Source organism: Bactrocera oleae, chromosome 4, assembly GCF_042242935.1.
Source record: "Bactrocera oleae isolate idBacOlea1 chromosome 4, idBacOlea1, whole genome shotgun sequence".
NCBI classification, from domain to species: domain Eukaryota; kingdom Metazoa; phylum Arthropoda; class Insecta; order Diptera; family Tephritidae; genus Bactrocera; species Bactrocera oleae.
Window position 1 is genome coordinate 55,160,279 of NC_091538.1, and position 16,404 is coordinate 55,176,682.

The 16,404-nt window shown below is 33.1% G+C and overlaps 1 protein-coding gene across 2 annotated transcripts; it reads right to left on the reverse strand.

The window, feature by feature from the left end:
* Positions 1–321: 321 nt before the first annotated feature.
* Positions 322–9,659, reverse strand: LOC106623062 (probable peptidoglycan muropeptide transporter SLC46). Of its 2 annotated transcripts, none has more exons than XM_036363371.2 (9): positions 9,174–9,659; positions 8,993–9,102; positions 4,000–4,150; positions 3,732–3,915; positions 3,285–3,508; positions 3,085–3,221; positions 2,833–3,022; positions 1,411–1,567; positions 322–1,326 (listed from the first exon to the last, which is right to left on the reverse strand). In XM_036363371.2, the coding sequence occupies exons 1-9, from the start codon at positions 9,457–9,459 to the stop codon at positions 1,272–1,274; spliced, it is 1,494 nt and encodes a 497-aa protein (XP_036219264.2). In that variant the 5' UTR covers positions 9,460–9,659; the 3' UTR covers positions 322–1,271. The 2 variants fall into 2 exon arrangements, with proteins under 2 accessions (XP_036219264.2, XP_014097908.3); XM_014242433.3 differs by having other exon boundaries at positions 3,285–3,667.
* Between the last annotated feature and the right edge of the window lie 6,745 nt (positions 9,660–16,404).

The window sequence follows — 16,404 nt, forward strand, 5'->3', positions numbered from 1 at the left end:
CTTAATGGATTAAAAAATCATTAATAGCGTTGGAAAGCTACACTCTAAGGTAAACATAGCCTAATTATATATTCGAAAAATTTAGGGATTCTTACTAAACCGCCAATAATGTAGCCCAAGGTGTAAGAAAATTTCGAAAAGAACTCCTTACATAGCGTGCGCTGCGAATACTATTGATTATAGGACAAAATAATATACTACGACTTTGCAGAACATATAATCATCTACCAAAAATGTGACAGCATACAAGTGTGTCTAACGATTATAGTAGTTTTAGTTAAGTCACAATATATGTTCCTTTTCAAATAAAAAATTAAAATATCGCCTCAGTAAAGTCTCTTTATTTGTAGCTTAGTAATAATGCTTATCAAAATTAGTTACTTCATATTCAAGACTGATTCAATAGTTTTATATAAATTTTGAATTATTCGATTAGGACAATTCATTCGAAAGTTATCACGAGTTAAGGAATGTAAATATTAGAAAAATATCGTGTGGCTGCGAGCCGCTCGGCTAAGCTGAAACATAATATGCGATGTTGGCGTCATTGGGCCACGGAAGGGGAGCCAATGTCATGAAATAAAGTGCAGTGCTGCTCACTCGCCCAGTTTGCTCCCTACGAAGCGGTCTTAAATATAAATAATAATTAATAATAAATAAAAGTTCGATTATCACCTATATGAGGTCCTCTTCCCCCACATGGGATTGCAAATGGAGTAATCTGCTGATCTTAAATATTACCAACACACAAGCATATTATTACACTGACATTTTAAAACAATAAGTCATAAAACCTTAATTTCAAGGGACTACGTAAAGGGCTATCATGTAAAAAGTGATGAAAAGTAATTCTCGAAGCATTAAGTTAGGCGAACATCCGGATTAGAGAGCTACGAAGTAATTTTTCTTGTGCTGCTTATAGGTAAGAATTTTCGTCTTAGGATTAAAAGTCCATCGATTATAATCGTCATTTCTGTACAGTTCACATTAGTAATTGGCACTGAAAGGTGCAAGTAGTATCTCAGTTGTAGAACAAATAAATATATTTTCGATAGCTATAAAATATATACACATATATTTATTGTATATACTAATTGTATATATGTACCATACATATGTAGGTATTACTTGACTCTAAAACTATTAATAGAAAAGCAATCAAATTAAACATCCAACAATGTAATAAAGAATTACTTAATATTAAATTATTCAAATAAAAAAAGTTTTCTCGCTGCGATATTGAGAATTAGCACAATGAGCACACCATTATTTTAGAGACGTTCCTGGTAACGTGTTGGAAAAACACGCTTCATGTGCAAGATCACGCTGAAAAAAGTACATTTTTATACACGATATACAATGTACTTGAATAATTTGACTCTCATACATCGATTTATCTTTTTTACTTACAGCAGAAAACAAATGGCAATTATAAACAGATTGGCATTTAATAAATTGTAAAATCCCGGAAAACTCGTGAGCGTTATGCTATAAATGCCTGCATATATCGGTGAGGCAATGAATGGTATAAAAGCCTGTAGAACACCGTGGAAGGAGAAGAACTTTCCTAAAAGAGAGAATAAAAACGAGAGTGCGAAATTAATGTTATGTGTACTAACCCAGTTAAAATTGAAATAGAATGAAATGAATGCGTCGGAGACCAAAACTTACTACTAAGGTAAGGTAATTAGGCCAATAAATAGCTTAAAGTAATAATAAAAAGTTTGATACTGTATTTTTCCCAGAAATATTATAGATAGATAAATTGGACTGGACATTTGCGAAGCTTTATAAAAAGCCGTTCGGCATCTTTTATCCTTCGAAGCATGTCAGGAATTTGAACTGAGGCACTGCGATAGAATTCGGTAGATTGCATGAACATTAACTGATAGATTTAGATCACATAATCTAGTATGCTTCAGACAAATACTGCTCCCCCTAGAAAAATAAAATAATCCATCTACGAAGTATAATTGTGGCTAGGTTCACTAGGTCCACTTCACATCAGTGTTTTTGGCTGTTTAAACGTCTTCTGCGTCATTCCGTGACGATCAGCTGAACATGAATCCAATAGTACATAAGACAAACCCGGGAATAGTCGAAACAGTAGACTTCACCTAGCCAACGTGTTCCAAAGGGGGCAACGACTGTCTCATTGGCCGGAAAGGTGACCAATATATTTAGGTATTAACTAGATGTGATCTGCATCTACAGGAGAAGCTTAAATTGTAGTGAAATGAGGAGTTATTTCGTAGAGTTAAAAAAGTAGGGTTAAAGAAGTTGGAGCATCTCTAGTTTATCAAGCCAAAAAGAGATTGTTTCCTAAATTTCCAATTTTTTTTTTGTAGACTAAGTATTTATCGGACGGTCCTTATCTAGGTTCTGACGTACTGTCATACATATATATTAAAGGAATATTTTAGAAGATGGCATATTATAATATGTAAGTAAGGAATATAGGTTGTGTACTTCGATTGGTAGCATTGAAACGGAGATGCATAGCTTTGTTGTGGTTCAGAAACAAACGCTAAAACAGGATAAGAAAAGTTAAGATTGTTTTAAAATCGCAGATTCTCACATTTTGAGGACTGGATTTAAAAGCGAATACAAACATGAAGGAAAATTGTTAGTTGTGCAGAATAAACGGTTTTCAATGAGACAACGCAATTGTTCGACATGGCGTATGAGTAATTTTTTCATAATGAACATTTTTAGAAGCTTAATAGGAATATAATAGGAAACAGTCGAAAGCATAATTAATTATAGCACTACTTGACATCATAGTCTGATCGAAATAAAAAAAATCATTCGAAAAATTAACGCCGCCTTTACCTAATTCATTTGGCGGTAACACATTTGACGCAATAGTGCGACACATCGGATGTGCCATTGCTCTCAGAGCGCTGAGACCGACCGCTAAATACATGAACCAATTAGTAACAGCAAAAGCCTTTGTGAAACTGCCAGCCGCATCACTCAGAAACGCCAGAACGCCAATGTGAACAACAGACAGCTTGAGTAACTGTAATAAAAATATATTTACAGCAAATAATCAAAAATAAAATTATTGAATTTTATACGCACTCTTTTTAATATAAGAACACCCATTATGTTGCCAATGGTGGTCACGAGCATGTTGACTGTCTCGAACGTAGTAAACTCCTTAATGGACCAATGGAATATCTCGCGTATGAACAAGTAAAACACAGTCATGCTGCCATCTAAATTTACATTAAATATTACAAAATTGTCGAAAAAAAATTATAAAAGTGGCTATATTTTACCTAAAACAAACACCGATATTAAATTTGCGATCATTGACAGCCAGATGATAGCGCGATCGTTATATTCTCGCGGTTTAAAACAGGTCTGCCACATTTCCTTAACCGCTGCTAAATCGAATAGTTTTCGATTTCCCGTTTCGTCCACAGAAGTGTTTAATTGCCGATACAGTTCCTCCTCTTCGCTAACAGTATTGTAGATGAATTGAAAGCGTCGCCTATTTAAGCTTTCCGGTATGAAGAAGAGTATAATACAGATGGCAACAAAAATACAACAACATGATGTCAAAAAAACGAAAGTCGCATTAGTGGCTTCGTAAAGATAACCTGATATGAAGGAACCAGCCATGAGTCCCATGATTAATGCCACCTCATACGAGGCCATGCTAAAATTTCACACATAACTATTCAACTGTATACAGATGATATGATTTTAAAAGCGCCACTCACCGATATGGACGCTCTTGCGCACTGGACACATCTGAAATGTAACAAAAAGTGGCCACCGAGTATGTAACGCTGCCACCGATCAACGAAAGTGGCAACACCGCCAGTAGATAATACCACGGGCTGACTAGGCTGGTTGTGGATAACTGCGCAATTATCGCTGCTATTGCGTAATAGAGAGCATATCCTGCAAATAGCTTAAACATTTGAACATCACTTCAAAGTAAATATATACACATTTATAAATGTTTAAGAAGCTGTAGTTACTCACCACTATAGGCTGTAATCAGCAATGGCTTGCGTCCAAAACGATCCGACCAAGCGCCGATAAATACCCCACAAAATGCTGGCACAAAGCTCTCAATGAGTGAGGATGTCATAAAAATGCGCGCAGCATACGGCTGAATAGTAGTCTCTATTTGCTATAAAAAGAGAGTAGTACTTAAATATTTTTCTTGCACTAATTTATACTAGAATAAGTAACCCAGTGTGTGGTGTTCTCATCGGAATAGATTCCTTAAAATTAATTTTGCTGCTTTTACACTTATGTCCAAAATGTTAAAAAGAACACAATCAAATAATGATCAAGTGAAAAATAATGCATTCTTTATTATTTCAATGTGGTAGAGCGAAAAGTTTGTCTGAAATATCGTTGGAGAAAGCAACTTAAGAGGTAAAAGAAAGTTAATCACGATAAAGCAGTAGCCATTAACTACGCAGCCCCAGTAAAGTTGCCTGGATGGAGCAGGACGCAGCTAAAGAAAATACAGACAAGTCAGAACACCACACTCCGGACTATTACAGGATGTTCCCCATCAACCACTTTGAAAGTGTAAACCGCATACTTACGATGAAGAAACATAATGCACCCCTCTCCAAGCAGTTTCTGATAGGATGCTTTTGCAGATATTATAATTACAGTCATATGCTTAAAGCGGAACCGCCTCCTAGGAACATCAAACAAAGAACATTCACTTGACAATAACCACCTCTTTGTATGTCCCGCCAAAACCACTCACTTAACACCCTTTTCCCTGATCCCATTGAAACAGCCCATTTCCTGAACCTACGTGCAAACGTTTACATATGTGCATACACAAATATAAAACTTTCCATTATTTAAAGTTTTATTCAATGCCATAAAATTTCATGTAAGTTTGGTCAATAAACATTACTCATCAAACATTACTAGTATCAAATATTTTTCGGATTTAATCCATGCTATAGGTGATTATATATATGAGTATATAAGTTTCCATTGAAAACTTTATAACCAGAGCTCTTCCTAACTTTTGTGTAGTAGTTAGTTTCAAAATGCGAGATTTCACTGCACAAGATTCAAAATTATAAAAAAAAAAGTTTTTTCTAATAACTATCTTTGTTTGCGGCAATGTTACGAGTATGAAATTAAAAAATCAATTACATATTTCGATAGGTTATACCTTTAAAAATAATATGCTAAAATTAATAAATAGATATCTTAAACAGTTATTGAGTTGCAGACCTCTAAAAGGTAACTGCTCAGTTTAATCAGCTTAAGCTTATTTTACGAGCCAACTGTTGCTAGGCAACTAAATGTTATTAGAGAACTTTCTAACTGTTTAAAGAGGATACAATATCTCATAATTGAGTGTGTTTATAATTTATTTTAAAATTTTAATTGTTAATTCAACTCTTCTAAACTAATTGCTTAGCTTGCATTTCTGTAGAAGAGCTATACAATTGTCTCATTTTTCTCTTCATTTCCTATGAAAAAAGAAGAGATTATGAAGAAGAGATTATTATATCTCTTATAACAACAAGCGCGCATATATTGAAGATTTCGCATGTGAGCCGCAAAGTAATTTCCACAATCAAAGCAAAACATATTACTTTATTTATTAAATAAAATATGTGTTTATACATAAGTATGTATTTAAGAATTGGCACGATCGTAAGATTAATTGCTTGCACAAATGTTCTAATGGTTTATGCCGACTTATACATACATATATGTACCTGTAATATTTATGTTTACTTTTTGAAGAAATATCGAATTTCCTTCAGTGGCATATATGTACATATGTATATGTTTCTAAATCTACATATGTATGTGTGTAAATATGTTTGCAATTGTAATATTCCATATGAACCTCTACTTTTGACGAAACGAACACATAAAATAAGCACAAGCTTATGAATATTTTATTTGATATTTATAAATATGTATTAGGGTGAGCCGAAAAAAAAATTGTTTTTATATATTATATAATTTATTTATTTTATAAGGTGATAAGTAAATACAAATCAAACTATGAAGGTCTCACTCATTAAACAAAGTTAGAGAGGCTTGATGTAACGTTTAGTTATATTCACTGTAGATTTATGATATTATATAAAAAACGTAAAAAATGTCATCTATTGTATAACATATATATACAATTTCTAATATTTTTAATACTTCCAACTATGTTTTCCAATATTTTATAGTCTTTTTACATTTTTTTTTTTTCATTCATAAAAAATTAAATATATTTTGTGATTTTGAGGCGTTATCCTGTGAAATAACGTAAAAAAATTTAAGAATTATCCTCAGCGACTTGGGCCTTTGCCTTCGAACAACTTTTAAGTGAGTTAACTAAACAAACAATTATTTCAGATCTTTTTTGTAGAATAAGTTTGAATAAGTTAATATTATGAGCTCTTTTTGGCCCACCCTATATGCAGACACATTCAATTATCATTATTTAAAGAAAATTCTTTACAGTCGAAAGTCCTCAATTTTTAAGTTCAACAACTTTATTCTTCGAATTAATTATTTTTTTTATTAGCCAAATTGTCATTAATCAGATGGCATGTGTGTAACATTTTTTATTTGATAACCCTTATCAAATTCTTATCTAGACAATTAAAAAACCAAAACGCTAACAATTAGTTACTAATAAGAAGCAAATCATCCAATTTTTATACACAAAACAGTAATTTGAGATGTAAAGAAACTTGAATAATTAAACAATTTTACATAGTGCAGAGTTAACCAATTCAATTATTTTCATAAAATTAGTAGATGAAGTTGCCACGTTTTTTTGAAAATTATAAGTGTAATTATTCATAAGGTAAAAAAAAGTATTGTTGTTGTTTAAAAGGGTAACATTTGCACATATTTTTTGAAAAGCGTGGCCACCTGTTTAAAAATTTTAATTCAAAATTTTTTATTTCATAAAAAATTAACAGATTTAAGAAGACTTAGAGTCGAAGTTTAAAAGGGTTGCCACCTTTTTTACATAAGCATATATTATTAATATTACAAAATTTTGTATTAAACATAATATATGTACCTATTAAACGGAATCAATACAGCTGTGGAGGATTTTATTTTTTTAACGCCGTCGGAGATCACATGTAATACTCGAAAAATATTGAATTTTTATCTTACAAAATTTTACTTTGTGTCTTTAAAATTTTACCACAATTGATACAGTGGTTTTTTTCTTTTAATTCACAAATATCGCCTTTTTTAGACTATCACACTAGATGTCTAATAAGCTGTTTTAACAGCAAACAAATTTAAATTTTCTTTTTAATTATTTTGTTTTCCAATTTTGTATAGAAATTTTTGAAAGTAATAATACTTTTAGTATATAAAAGATACAGTTTCGACTTCTGTCGTTTTTATGAGTTCAATTGCATAACAGTTTGATTTATTTATACTTCCCCAAGTTATTTTAATTCATCAGTCATTTAATTTACATGCATATATGTATGTAAGTATATAAATATTAATTGATATTGTAATATCAGAAAAAGCTAGTTTATAAAACCGTAATCTCTCTTAGCTTTATATTATGCAGACGAATATATATTTGTATTACTTAGGAATTCATATTCATACATACATACATACTGTGCATGTAAAGAGGCAGCAAATTTTAATAAGTTCATACCCGACCTACTTATAGTACCATATATATATGTTTATACATATGTACGAATTTATGTACATTTGCGATTAAATCTGTAATTAGAGCCATTCAAGTCGAGTTAGAAAACAACCAAGGTATTGTTTGGTTACTTTACTGTAAATATTTTCATATACAGGTAAATAAATGGCACACATACCTATGTATCTCTACTAGAGGCTTGACAGATCTGCTTCTTCCATTTACGCTCTACTCTTTGATGTTATCCGACAAATAGAGGGAACAACAAGCCTTAGACACCGTCGCACAGCTGCTGGATTTTGAAATATACTCGCTGGTGTCTATCAATGCCTGTCGAGAGGCGTTTGCCTGTGTGTCGAAAGCTAGGATGGTACCCAGATTTTGAGTTGCGGTAGTCTACACCTCTAACAATTTCACCATGCCATATTATTTTAGCAAATAAATGTTTAAGAAACAGTAAACTATTTATTTTATTCCAAATTGTATCTTACATGGTGTTCTTTTCAAAATTTCTTAAAATCAACTTTAGCTGTTGTTTGTTTTATGCATTTTTATTAAATAATGCAGTACTGATTAGAGAGAAGAGAGCTTCTGGACCTTCCACTTTCATCGTTTGGAAGTGTTATATACTTATGTATATTATTTATTTTATTATTGCTGTGTTTTAAAAATGAATTTTATTCTAGAAATGTACGGTATAAGTGAAGATCCCATAAGAGGGATTCTAAAAAAATTGTGCTGACGAAAATATGTATGTTACACAAACGGAATTTTCAATTGTATTGGGCAGATGTTAGGGGCTTTGTGACCTTTTACAATATTATTTATTTTACAGTAAGACTTTTGAATTTAGTTTAGACGTAGAATCTCTAGCAACTTTGATAATTGCCTAATTAAAGGGATTCTAAAATTATGTCGTTTGAGGTTATCACTTGCACTAGTGAAGGTCATCTAACACCAAGATTAGCTGAGTTCACCTTTCTGCGACGTTCTATTGATATACTTAAAATTATTAGAGATCAGGTGATCACTTAGATTTAGACAGACTTTTTTGAGGAAATGTTCCACACGGGTTCGTGCTACCCTAAGGCAATGCAGACATTACATACTTACATACATAGGTAAGTAGTTCTCTGAAGTGAAATAAACGTACCTAATTTCCAATTTGTTTGATTTGATTTCAATATCAAACGGTACTTTTAGAAAACCCCCTTATTATTTATATATTGTACATATGTACTTGTATATACATAATTATTTACTTCCGCAATTGAATTCCACACTTTGTTGGCCTTACAACAATCAAAACAGCAATAACAAAGGTTCTCGTGTATACCGTCTTACCTTAACATGTTCACTGGCGTTTTTAGTACCTAATTGTCCACAATCAGTGTCATTGAAATAGAATATAGACGTGCATGTTTGATAAATTATCTGGTTCTTTACGATGGTTTCTAAAAAATCAAAGCGTTTATATTTTATGCAACTACGGAGCACTTGAGAGTGACGGAAGTTATGACAATACCTGATAAATTGTATGCAAATAAGAGAATGAACACCATCGGTTCGACCAAGTAGAACCGTAAGCGTCTCCAATTAAACTCATCCAGTTCGCTGGATGTGATCGACGTCACAGATTCGACGGATCCACGCAGATTTGCATGCACAGATAATGATGATGTAGACACATCCGATATCATATCACTCGGAAGCTCCGCACTACCGATACTGCTATCTCTCGTGTACGAGTATTTTCGCGAACGATGATTTTTCGCTAGCAGCGTACTAAATTCATTTGGCCCCGTATCCATTTCGCGTTAGAAATTCAATAGAACGCCCAAAACTAAGCAATGATCCGTTGATTATGAGCGATGCAACGGTTGGCTAACTGTTATTTATATTTGTACTGATATGCATTTGTGTGAGTGTGTGGTGAAAAACCGTTTGTTTACTTCGGCTTTGTCGTAGTCCATGCAAAGACTGCTCACGACCATCACTCAAATGAAACTGCATTCGAACAAGTTTGATATGAAATTCGCGTACTTCAAAAGCGAAGTATGAAGGCGTTGGCATTGGTTGGCGTATCGACACGTCTAAGATTGTTTTGATTCTACGAGCACGAACGTATGTACATATATATATAACTATAAACATACTTGCACAAATCGCCGGCCGGCTAATATTATATACCGCTCACGCTTTAGAAGTTGCTTTTCCACAGATACCACAACAAATGAAATTACTAGAAAGGGAAAACATCAACGAGCAATGTAAAAATTCTATTGAGAGCGATTCCCCAGCATCTTGCATTGAATACTTGACTATGATATTATAGATTTTAAGACTCTTCTATCACGTAAAATTTTGTTTTAAATATTTATCAGCTTTTTGAAACTTATACGAGTAAAACCGGAAGCTCAAGACTGCAACACAGCAAGAAAAAAATATCAACCAAAATATCGCAAAAATGCAAAATTATTTCAAAGTAGGAGATCAGAGCCAATATGGGTAAGAAGTATGATTATTGTTTCATATACTTAAGTTAAATATTTACTAAAGTTTTAGAGAATGTTGTAGGGATGACAGTCTAGTATTTGCCCGAATATATGTAGATCTGCGACCGATGCCGTTACATTGACCATGCTGTGATACAAACAGTCCACAACCGAGGTAGCTCATAAGAAAACCAAAAAATTTTTAGTATTCATGAGATTTCGATAAGCTCGAATAATCGATGCGATCAATTCGACCTCGATCATAACAGAAACATTACCTAAAAACCAACAACAGCAATATATTGCCTCAAGGGTATAATTCATAACTACTCAAATGCGAACTCGATTCTTATTTGATTATTTTGTAAGAAAAAAGTATTTATCGCATTTTATAAGTATGTACATATGTATGTATATAAATAAAACTCGTACCGGGGATTTTGTTGAGTGACTCAGAGACCACCAGTCGCCAAAGCAGAAATGTGCTCCAGGAAAAATTAATATTATGTAAACAAATAAAAGTGTGTATGTGTTTACCAACAGATGTATTTTCATTTCTCTGTGTACTATAACCTAGTGTAGAAATATTTATTTAATTATATTTGGACAAAGGATTATTAAAATCATAATTGCAAGCTTTTTCTCTACTCAAATCGACACACACATATGTATGTATAACTGTAATGTGCTCCCATTCATCAATCAATCAAAATCTAATAAATATGGTATTTTAATAGACACTATGAGAGGTGTGTAGCACCAGTTGCATCAATATGAGTCGTTCATTCTCAGATCCATTATGTCAGTCAATAATAAGCTCGTATTACTCATCGCAGTTGTTTGAATATTTTATAGTTTACTTAAACGTTTAGATAAGAAAATGCTCTATGAATGATGGATGCCACATACTACCGCTCCATAGAATATTTACACATTATACATATAAGACCTTTGACCATATCATAACTACCGAAGAAATAATTATGCTTTTCGAAATTCCAATTCCTCAAAAATTGTCAATTCAACATTTAGTGAATGAATCTCAAATAGAAAATGTTCTAGAAGTGGACGCAATGACACACATCTCGATATTGAAAGGTTAAATATCTACATATATAACTCGCCGATTTAATTAGGTTTAGAATGCCGAAAGCGCAGAAAATTCCAGTAACTGCAGTGAGAAGTAACAAACTTCTAAACTTAATAAAACCAAACTCGGGAGGTTTAAAAGGTTGATGTAATCTCCCCACATCTGTTTATTTCTCCTATTTCGAAATTCTCTTAATCAGAAGAGAAATATATATCCCTTATCTCATTCTACTTCCGAACATCAGTACGACACTTTTTACGAGCTTTTCGTAGGGATTTCGACTCGATCGAAACAAAAAAATTGATGACTCCAAAATTCTGTCGATCGATAACTCAAAACTACTTATTTATTTCAGTCTACATAAAACCTCCATTATGATCAAATTACAAAATCGCAATAATTATCTAATCACACTACCTGAACATTTGGGGTAGAGACAAAAAGCTGTTGTTTAAAACATTATATGAAATCGGCCGAATGGTCATTAATTAGACAATATTTGTAAGATATGCACGAACCAATAAGACGAAGATGACGAAGCACCAAACCTGTCAGAGAGAAACACTTTCGACTATAATAGTGTGATCCTTGATGTCTCCTGAATATCATATTCATAACGAGACCTACGTACATACATATATGCTGTCTGCTTAGACGTATAACAAAAATCAAAATATAACGCAGAGTTGTAATTGCCTCGAAAATCAGAGTGGCCTCGAATAACGTTCTATATGTATACGAGTACTGTTCTAGTATATCAGGTGTACCGATATAAAATGAGCGCCTTTTTGTAGCGCAATTTGTGGATACCATGCCAATAGAAATGTTCGTCTTTTGAAGCAAACCATTTAGACACCCAATTTTCGAGTTCTGCATAGGAAACGAAGTGCAGCTCAGCCAATGTGTTTCGCATCGATGAAAACAAATGGTAATCGGAGGGGGCCAAGTTTGGTGAATGCGGCGGGTGGGGAAGCAGCTCCCAGCCAAGTCGATGTTGAGTGTCTTTGAAGCAAAATTTCACAAGTGATTTTTCGGCTTTTCATTTGTCTTTCATTCAATTTATGTGGCACCCATTTTCCACACTTTTGGATCTTTCCCATAGCTTTCAAACGGTCTGAAATTGTTTGTTGTGCAACATTTAAGATGGCTGACATAGATGCTTTTGACTCAAAGTATCATCTTCCTCCAATATTGTTTGCAGTGCCGGCGTCTTTAAACTTCAAACTTTTTTGGTGGTCTTCCAGGTTCTTCATTTCTCACATCGAAATATTTATCTCTAAACCGTTGAAACCATCTTTTGCATGTTGCTTCTGATAGAGCATGATTATCATATGCCTCGGCAAGCGACTCTACAGCACTTTTCTTCAAATGGAAACAAAAAATTAATGCTCTCCGCAATTCATCACATACACATATCAGTTTGACATTTTCAACGCAATAAAAAAATATGATGTTGTTTGTTTAATGACTGTAAGGTTATTGAATACGTTTGGCAGATGTCATGCCAACCAAACGGACAAAAAATTAAGGCTCGTTCACGACAAATCTTCATACCGGTACACCTGGTAAACTTCTACTTAACCAAATTTGACCCTGACATATAAAGTGTGTATCCTGAATTCACGTCATTCCCCTATGTTACCAAAAAGCTCGAAGCAAGCACATCTCTTAAATCCACTCTTTCCCTCCCCTCCCCTATAGTCGAAAATCGTCGAAATATCTCCTTTTCTGGTTATTACATTCAATGGCATCGAAGACAGCCTATAATTTTTTACAACTCCCTATATTTTGTGTTGTTTCCGGCAACAATAATCTGTTGTATCTATTATAGTATCCACCCAAACTCGTATAATTTACTTACATTAAAAATAAATCGTTATTTCATTTGTCATTGCCAAATTTAATTATTTCGCAATTTGCAATAAAACCAATTGTACATTTGTTAAAACATTACTCAGCGATAAATTAAATATACTATGCTTAATTCTATAGATTGAGTAATTTAGATAGTACAAGTATAGCTATTAAATCCAATTTATTCGGTACGATATTTTCAGATTTTTACACCCTATTGGCTTGTCGCACAAAGTGTAATAGTTTTGTTTACCTAAGGGTTTTTTTGCAGTAATCGAATTAGACCTAGAGTTATAATAACCCGACGAAAAAAATTTACCTGATGCCTAAGCAGATCCCAAGATATGGGTTTTCACCTAAAAGTTATTGGTGCCATGCCCACTATATAATTTTAAAGGTGGTTCCTATAAATCATCATCGCTGACGACGTAAAGCTTTTTAAATCATACACTTCAACTGAGGAAAGGTGTCTGTTGCAAACAGACTTAAACAATTTAGTTGCATGGTGTGATAGAAATGATTTGCCATTGAATCTCAATAAATGTAAGACGATGTGCTTTTCTCGTAGATCTGTGCACCCCTCTTCTTACGTAATAAAACACCATATTCTAGAGCAAGTTTTTAACTATGTTGATTTGGGAGTCAATATGGACCCTAAGCATAATTTCAGTCTTCATATTGATACCATGGTCTTGAAAGCAAAAGCTGTCCTCAGTTTTGTTAAACGTTGGTCTAAAGAATTTAGAGATCCGTATATTACTAAAACACTTTATACAACTTTGGTTAGACCTATATTGAAATATGGCTCTGTGGTATGGAACCCTAGCTACCAAATCCATTCTGACAAGTTAGAGTCGGTTCGAAAACAATTTTTACTTTTCGCCTTAGCGCATTTCCGATGGGATGCTAGGGTAAGTCTACCTCCATACACTAGTCGTTTAAAACTTATTAATCTACCTACACTTTCTAGTCGTAGGGAAATGCTTGGCATAATATTCTTAGTGATACTTTTGAATGGAACTGTTTGCAGTTCTTTTCTCCTGTCTGAAATTAAATTTAATATCCCGGTTCGCCTTTCGAGGCAGTTTAGACCTTTACTGCTAAAATCCTGTAGATCAAATTTTGAACTATACGAGCCATTCCGCCGTATACCTATGTCATTATTTTAATTCTCATTCCAGCATATTTGACTTATCTGACTCAGTTTTCAAAATTAAAAAGACTTTATTGTTTTCTCTTAATAAATGAAAATGTAACAATTTATTATATTGTAACTTTAGATCTTAGCTGTTGAAATTTTTGTTTCTGTAGCTGAGCAGTTTTAGATCTCAACACTTAAAAAACTCCTCTCTAATTCCGCACGTATGCGGATTGCGCCCTTCGCGTCGGTTGGGCGGGAGGAGGGTAATCGTTGGGTTTATTATTATTATTATTTTCCCAGAGATAAAAATTAATGTCTCTGGCTTGTTTAATGCTTGATTTATCGCGCTTTTAGTAGTTTTTAACAGTACCGTTATATGGGGAGTGGGCGGGGTTGTCATCAGTACGGCTTAAAACGTTATATTGGATACAAGGAATTATGGAAACCACATTATGTCTATGACTGATATAAATGCAATATTTCACAAGTTAAACGCTTTATTGGTACAAAGTTAAACGGAAGGTCGAAATCACTATACAAGTATAGGGTATATTGGGACTGAAGGAACATATGAACTACTTTATTCGACAAACAATCATTGAATTACGAAAATAATTATATTTTGTATATGGATACTGCGTAATCGGCCATGAACCAATTTAAATCGTTTTCAGCACTAAACTATAGTATATCGAAAATAATTCTAGCACTTAATTTTATTAAGATATCAGGTATAAAGTCAACCAGAATATCGAAAATCACTTCATTGGGTACAGGGGGGTGAAAGGAAGTATTGAATCGATTTTTCCCATTTTTAACAACCAGTCACTTATTTTTATTAGGATATCTTATAAATTTAGCAATATTTTTGAGATAAAGTCAGTCAAAGGCACTGAGGTCCTCATATTCAGTATCTGGGGGCTTTAAAAAGGATACTCCAACCAAGACAGGAGACAGCTAAGAGCCACCGCAATTCAAGGCATTAATTTAGTTTTTTAAATCAAGGACTAATATTGAAATACCGAAAAATTCATAAAGAAATCATGAAAAACGTACGTTCGTAAAAATCGAAAAAGTTATATCCTTAATTCGAAAACCTGTAAATAATATACATATGTATAAGTTATTTTTTTTATTATCGGTTACTGTTACTTTATTCGGTAGCGTCGGTGTTGTCGACTACTCACGAACTATTTAAATAATATTCCGATAGCGAATTAAATTTGAAATTTTTCTACGCGTCCTTTCCTCTCCAAGAAAATGCTCATTTAACGGAACCGCTGATATTGGACCACTATACTTTCCTATTTGAGGTGATATCCTCAGGTAGTTTGGCATGTGTTATTGACCAAGGCAACGCTACAATATCCAAACGAATTGTTAAGGTCGGACCACGATGCCATACAAATTGTACTATCAAAATCAAGATAAAGATCTTTTTTATATCTTTTTTGCTATAAGAAATACCAATTAATGGCGATTATTTTTATAGGTTCGGTGCGGCCAAAGTTAACGTTTTTTTATATTTTCTGAACTGCTTTTACTTCACTGCTTTTCAACCCAGTGCTAGTATATAAGCCACCCCTTAAATAATTAAGCAAAGTAAAAAAATTTTTTTGTTTTCGTTTTCTTTTTTTTTTTTATTCACGTCATAATATATGCTTTGCATTTTTGTATATGTACCGTAGTTTTTTTGCGCAACCGCAGAATGATAACAACGGTTAAAATACTAAGTAATATTAATAGTTTCCATTTTGTATGTTGTAATTAGTTTTACGGTATTTTTGTATGCATGTATAAGTTTGGAGGCAGGTGCATGCAATCTCTTTACTATTTTAGTTGTTTTTCAATTAAAATTTCAACTAACAACTCACTAAGAATGCACCGAGACTTGATTCTGGGTTATTCTTTCACTTGTTTTAGGTTTATTTCGAAAGTTTTAATTTTGTAATTAAATTTATTTGAGTTTAGATAGATAATTATGTAAATGTGCTCGTGTTTACCAATAAAACTGTTAGATTTATATGTATGTGTAATATACAGATATTTTTGGGTAAAATAAGCACACAACATAGATATTACGCCATTTAATAACAATGTACCGTTATATGTGTACCGTTGTAAGGTTTTGTGTTGTTGTGTAGTTGATTTCTGCATATTTGGTCGCAGCGGTGGG

Coding starts and splice junctions, on each gene's coding strand:
- LOC106623062 (XM_014242433.3), bottom strand. CDS start 9,459: ATGGATACGGGGCCAAATGAATTTAGTACGCTGCTAGCGAAAAATCAT. Junction 1,568..2,832: donor GTTACCGCCAAATGAATTAG/GTAAAGGCGGCG, acceptor TCTCTCTTTTAG/GAAAGTTCTTCTCCTTCCAC. Junction 1,327..1,410: donor ATTGCCATTTGTTTTCTGCT/GTAAGTAAAAAA, acceptor TACTTTTTTCAG/CGTGATCTTGCACATGAAGC.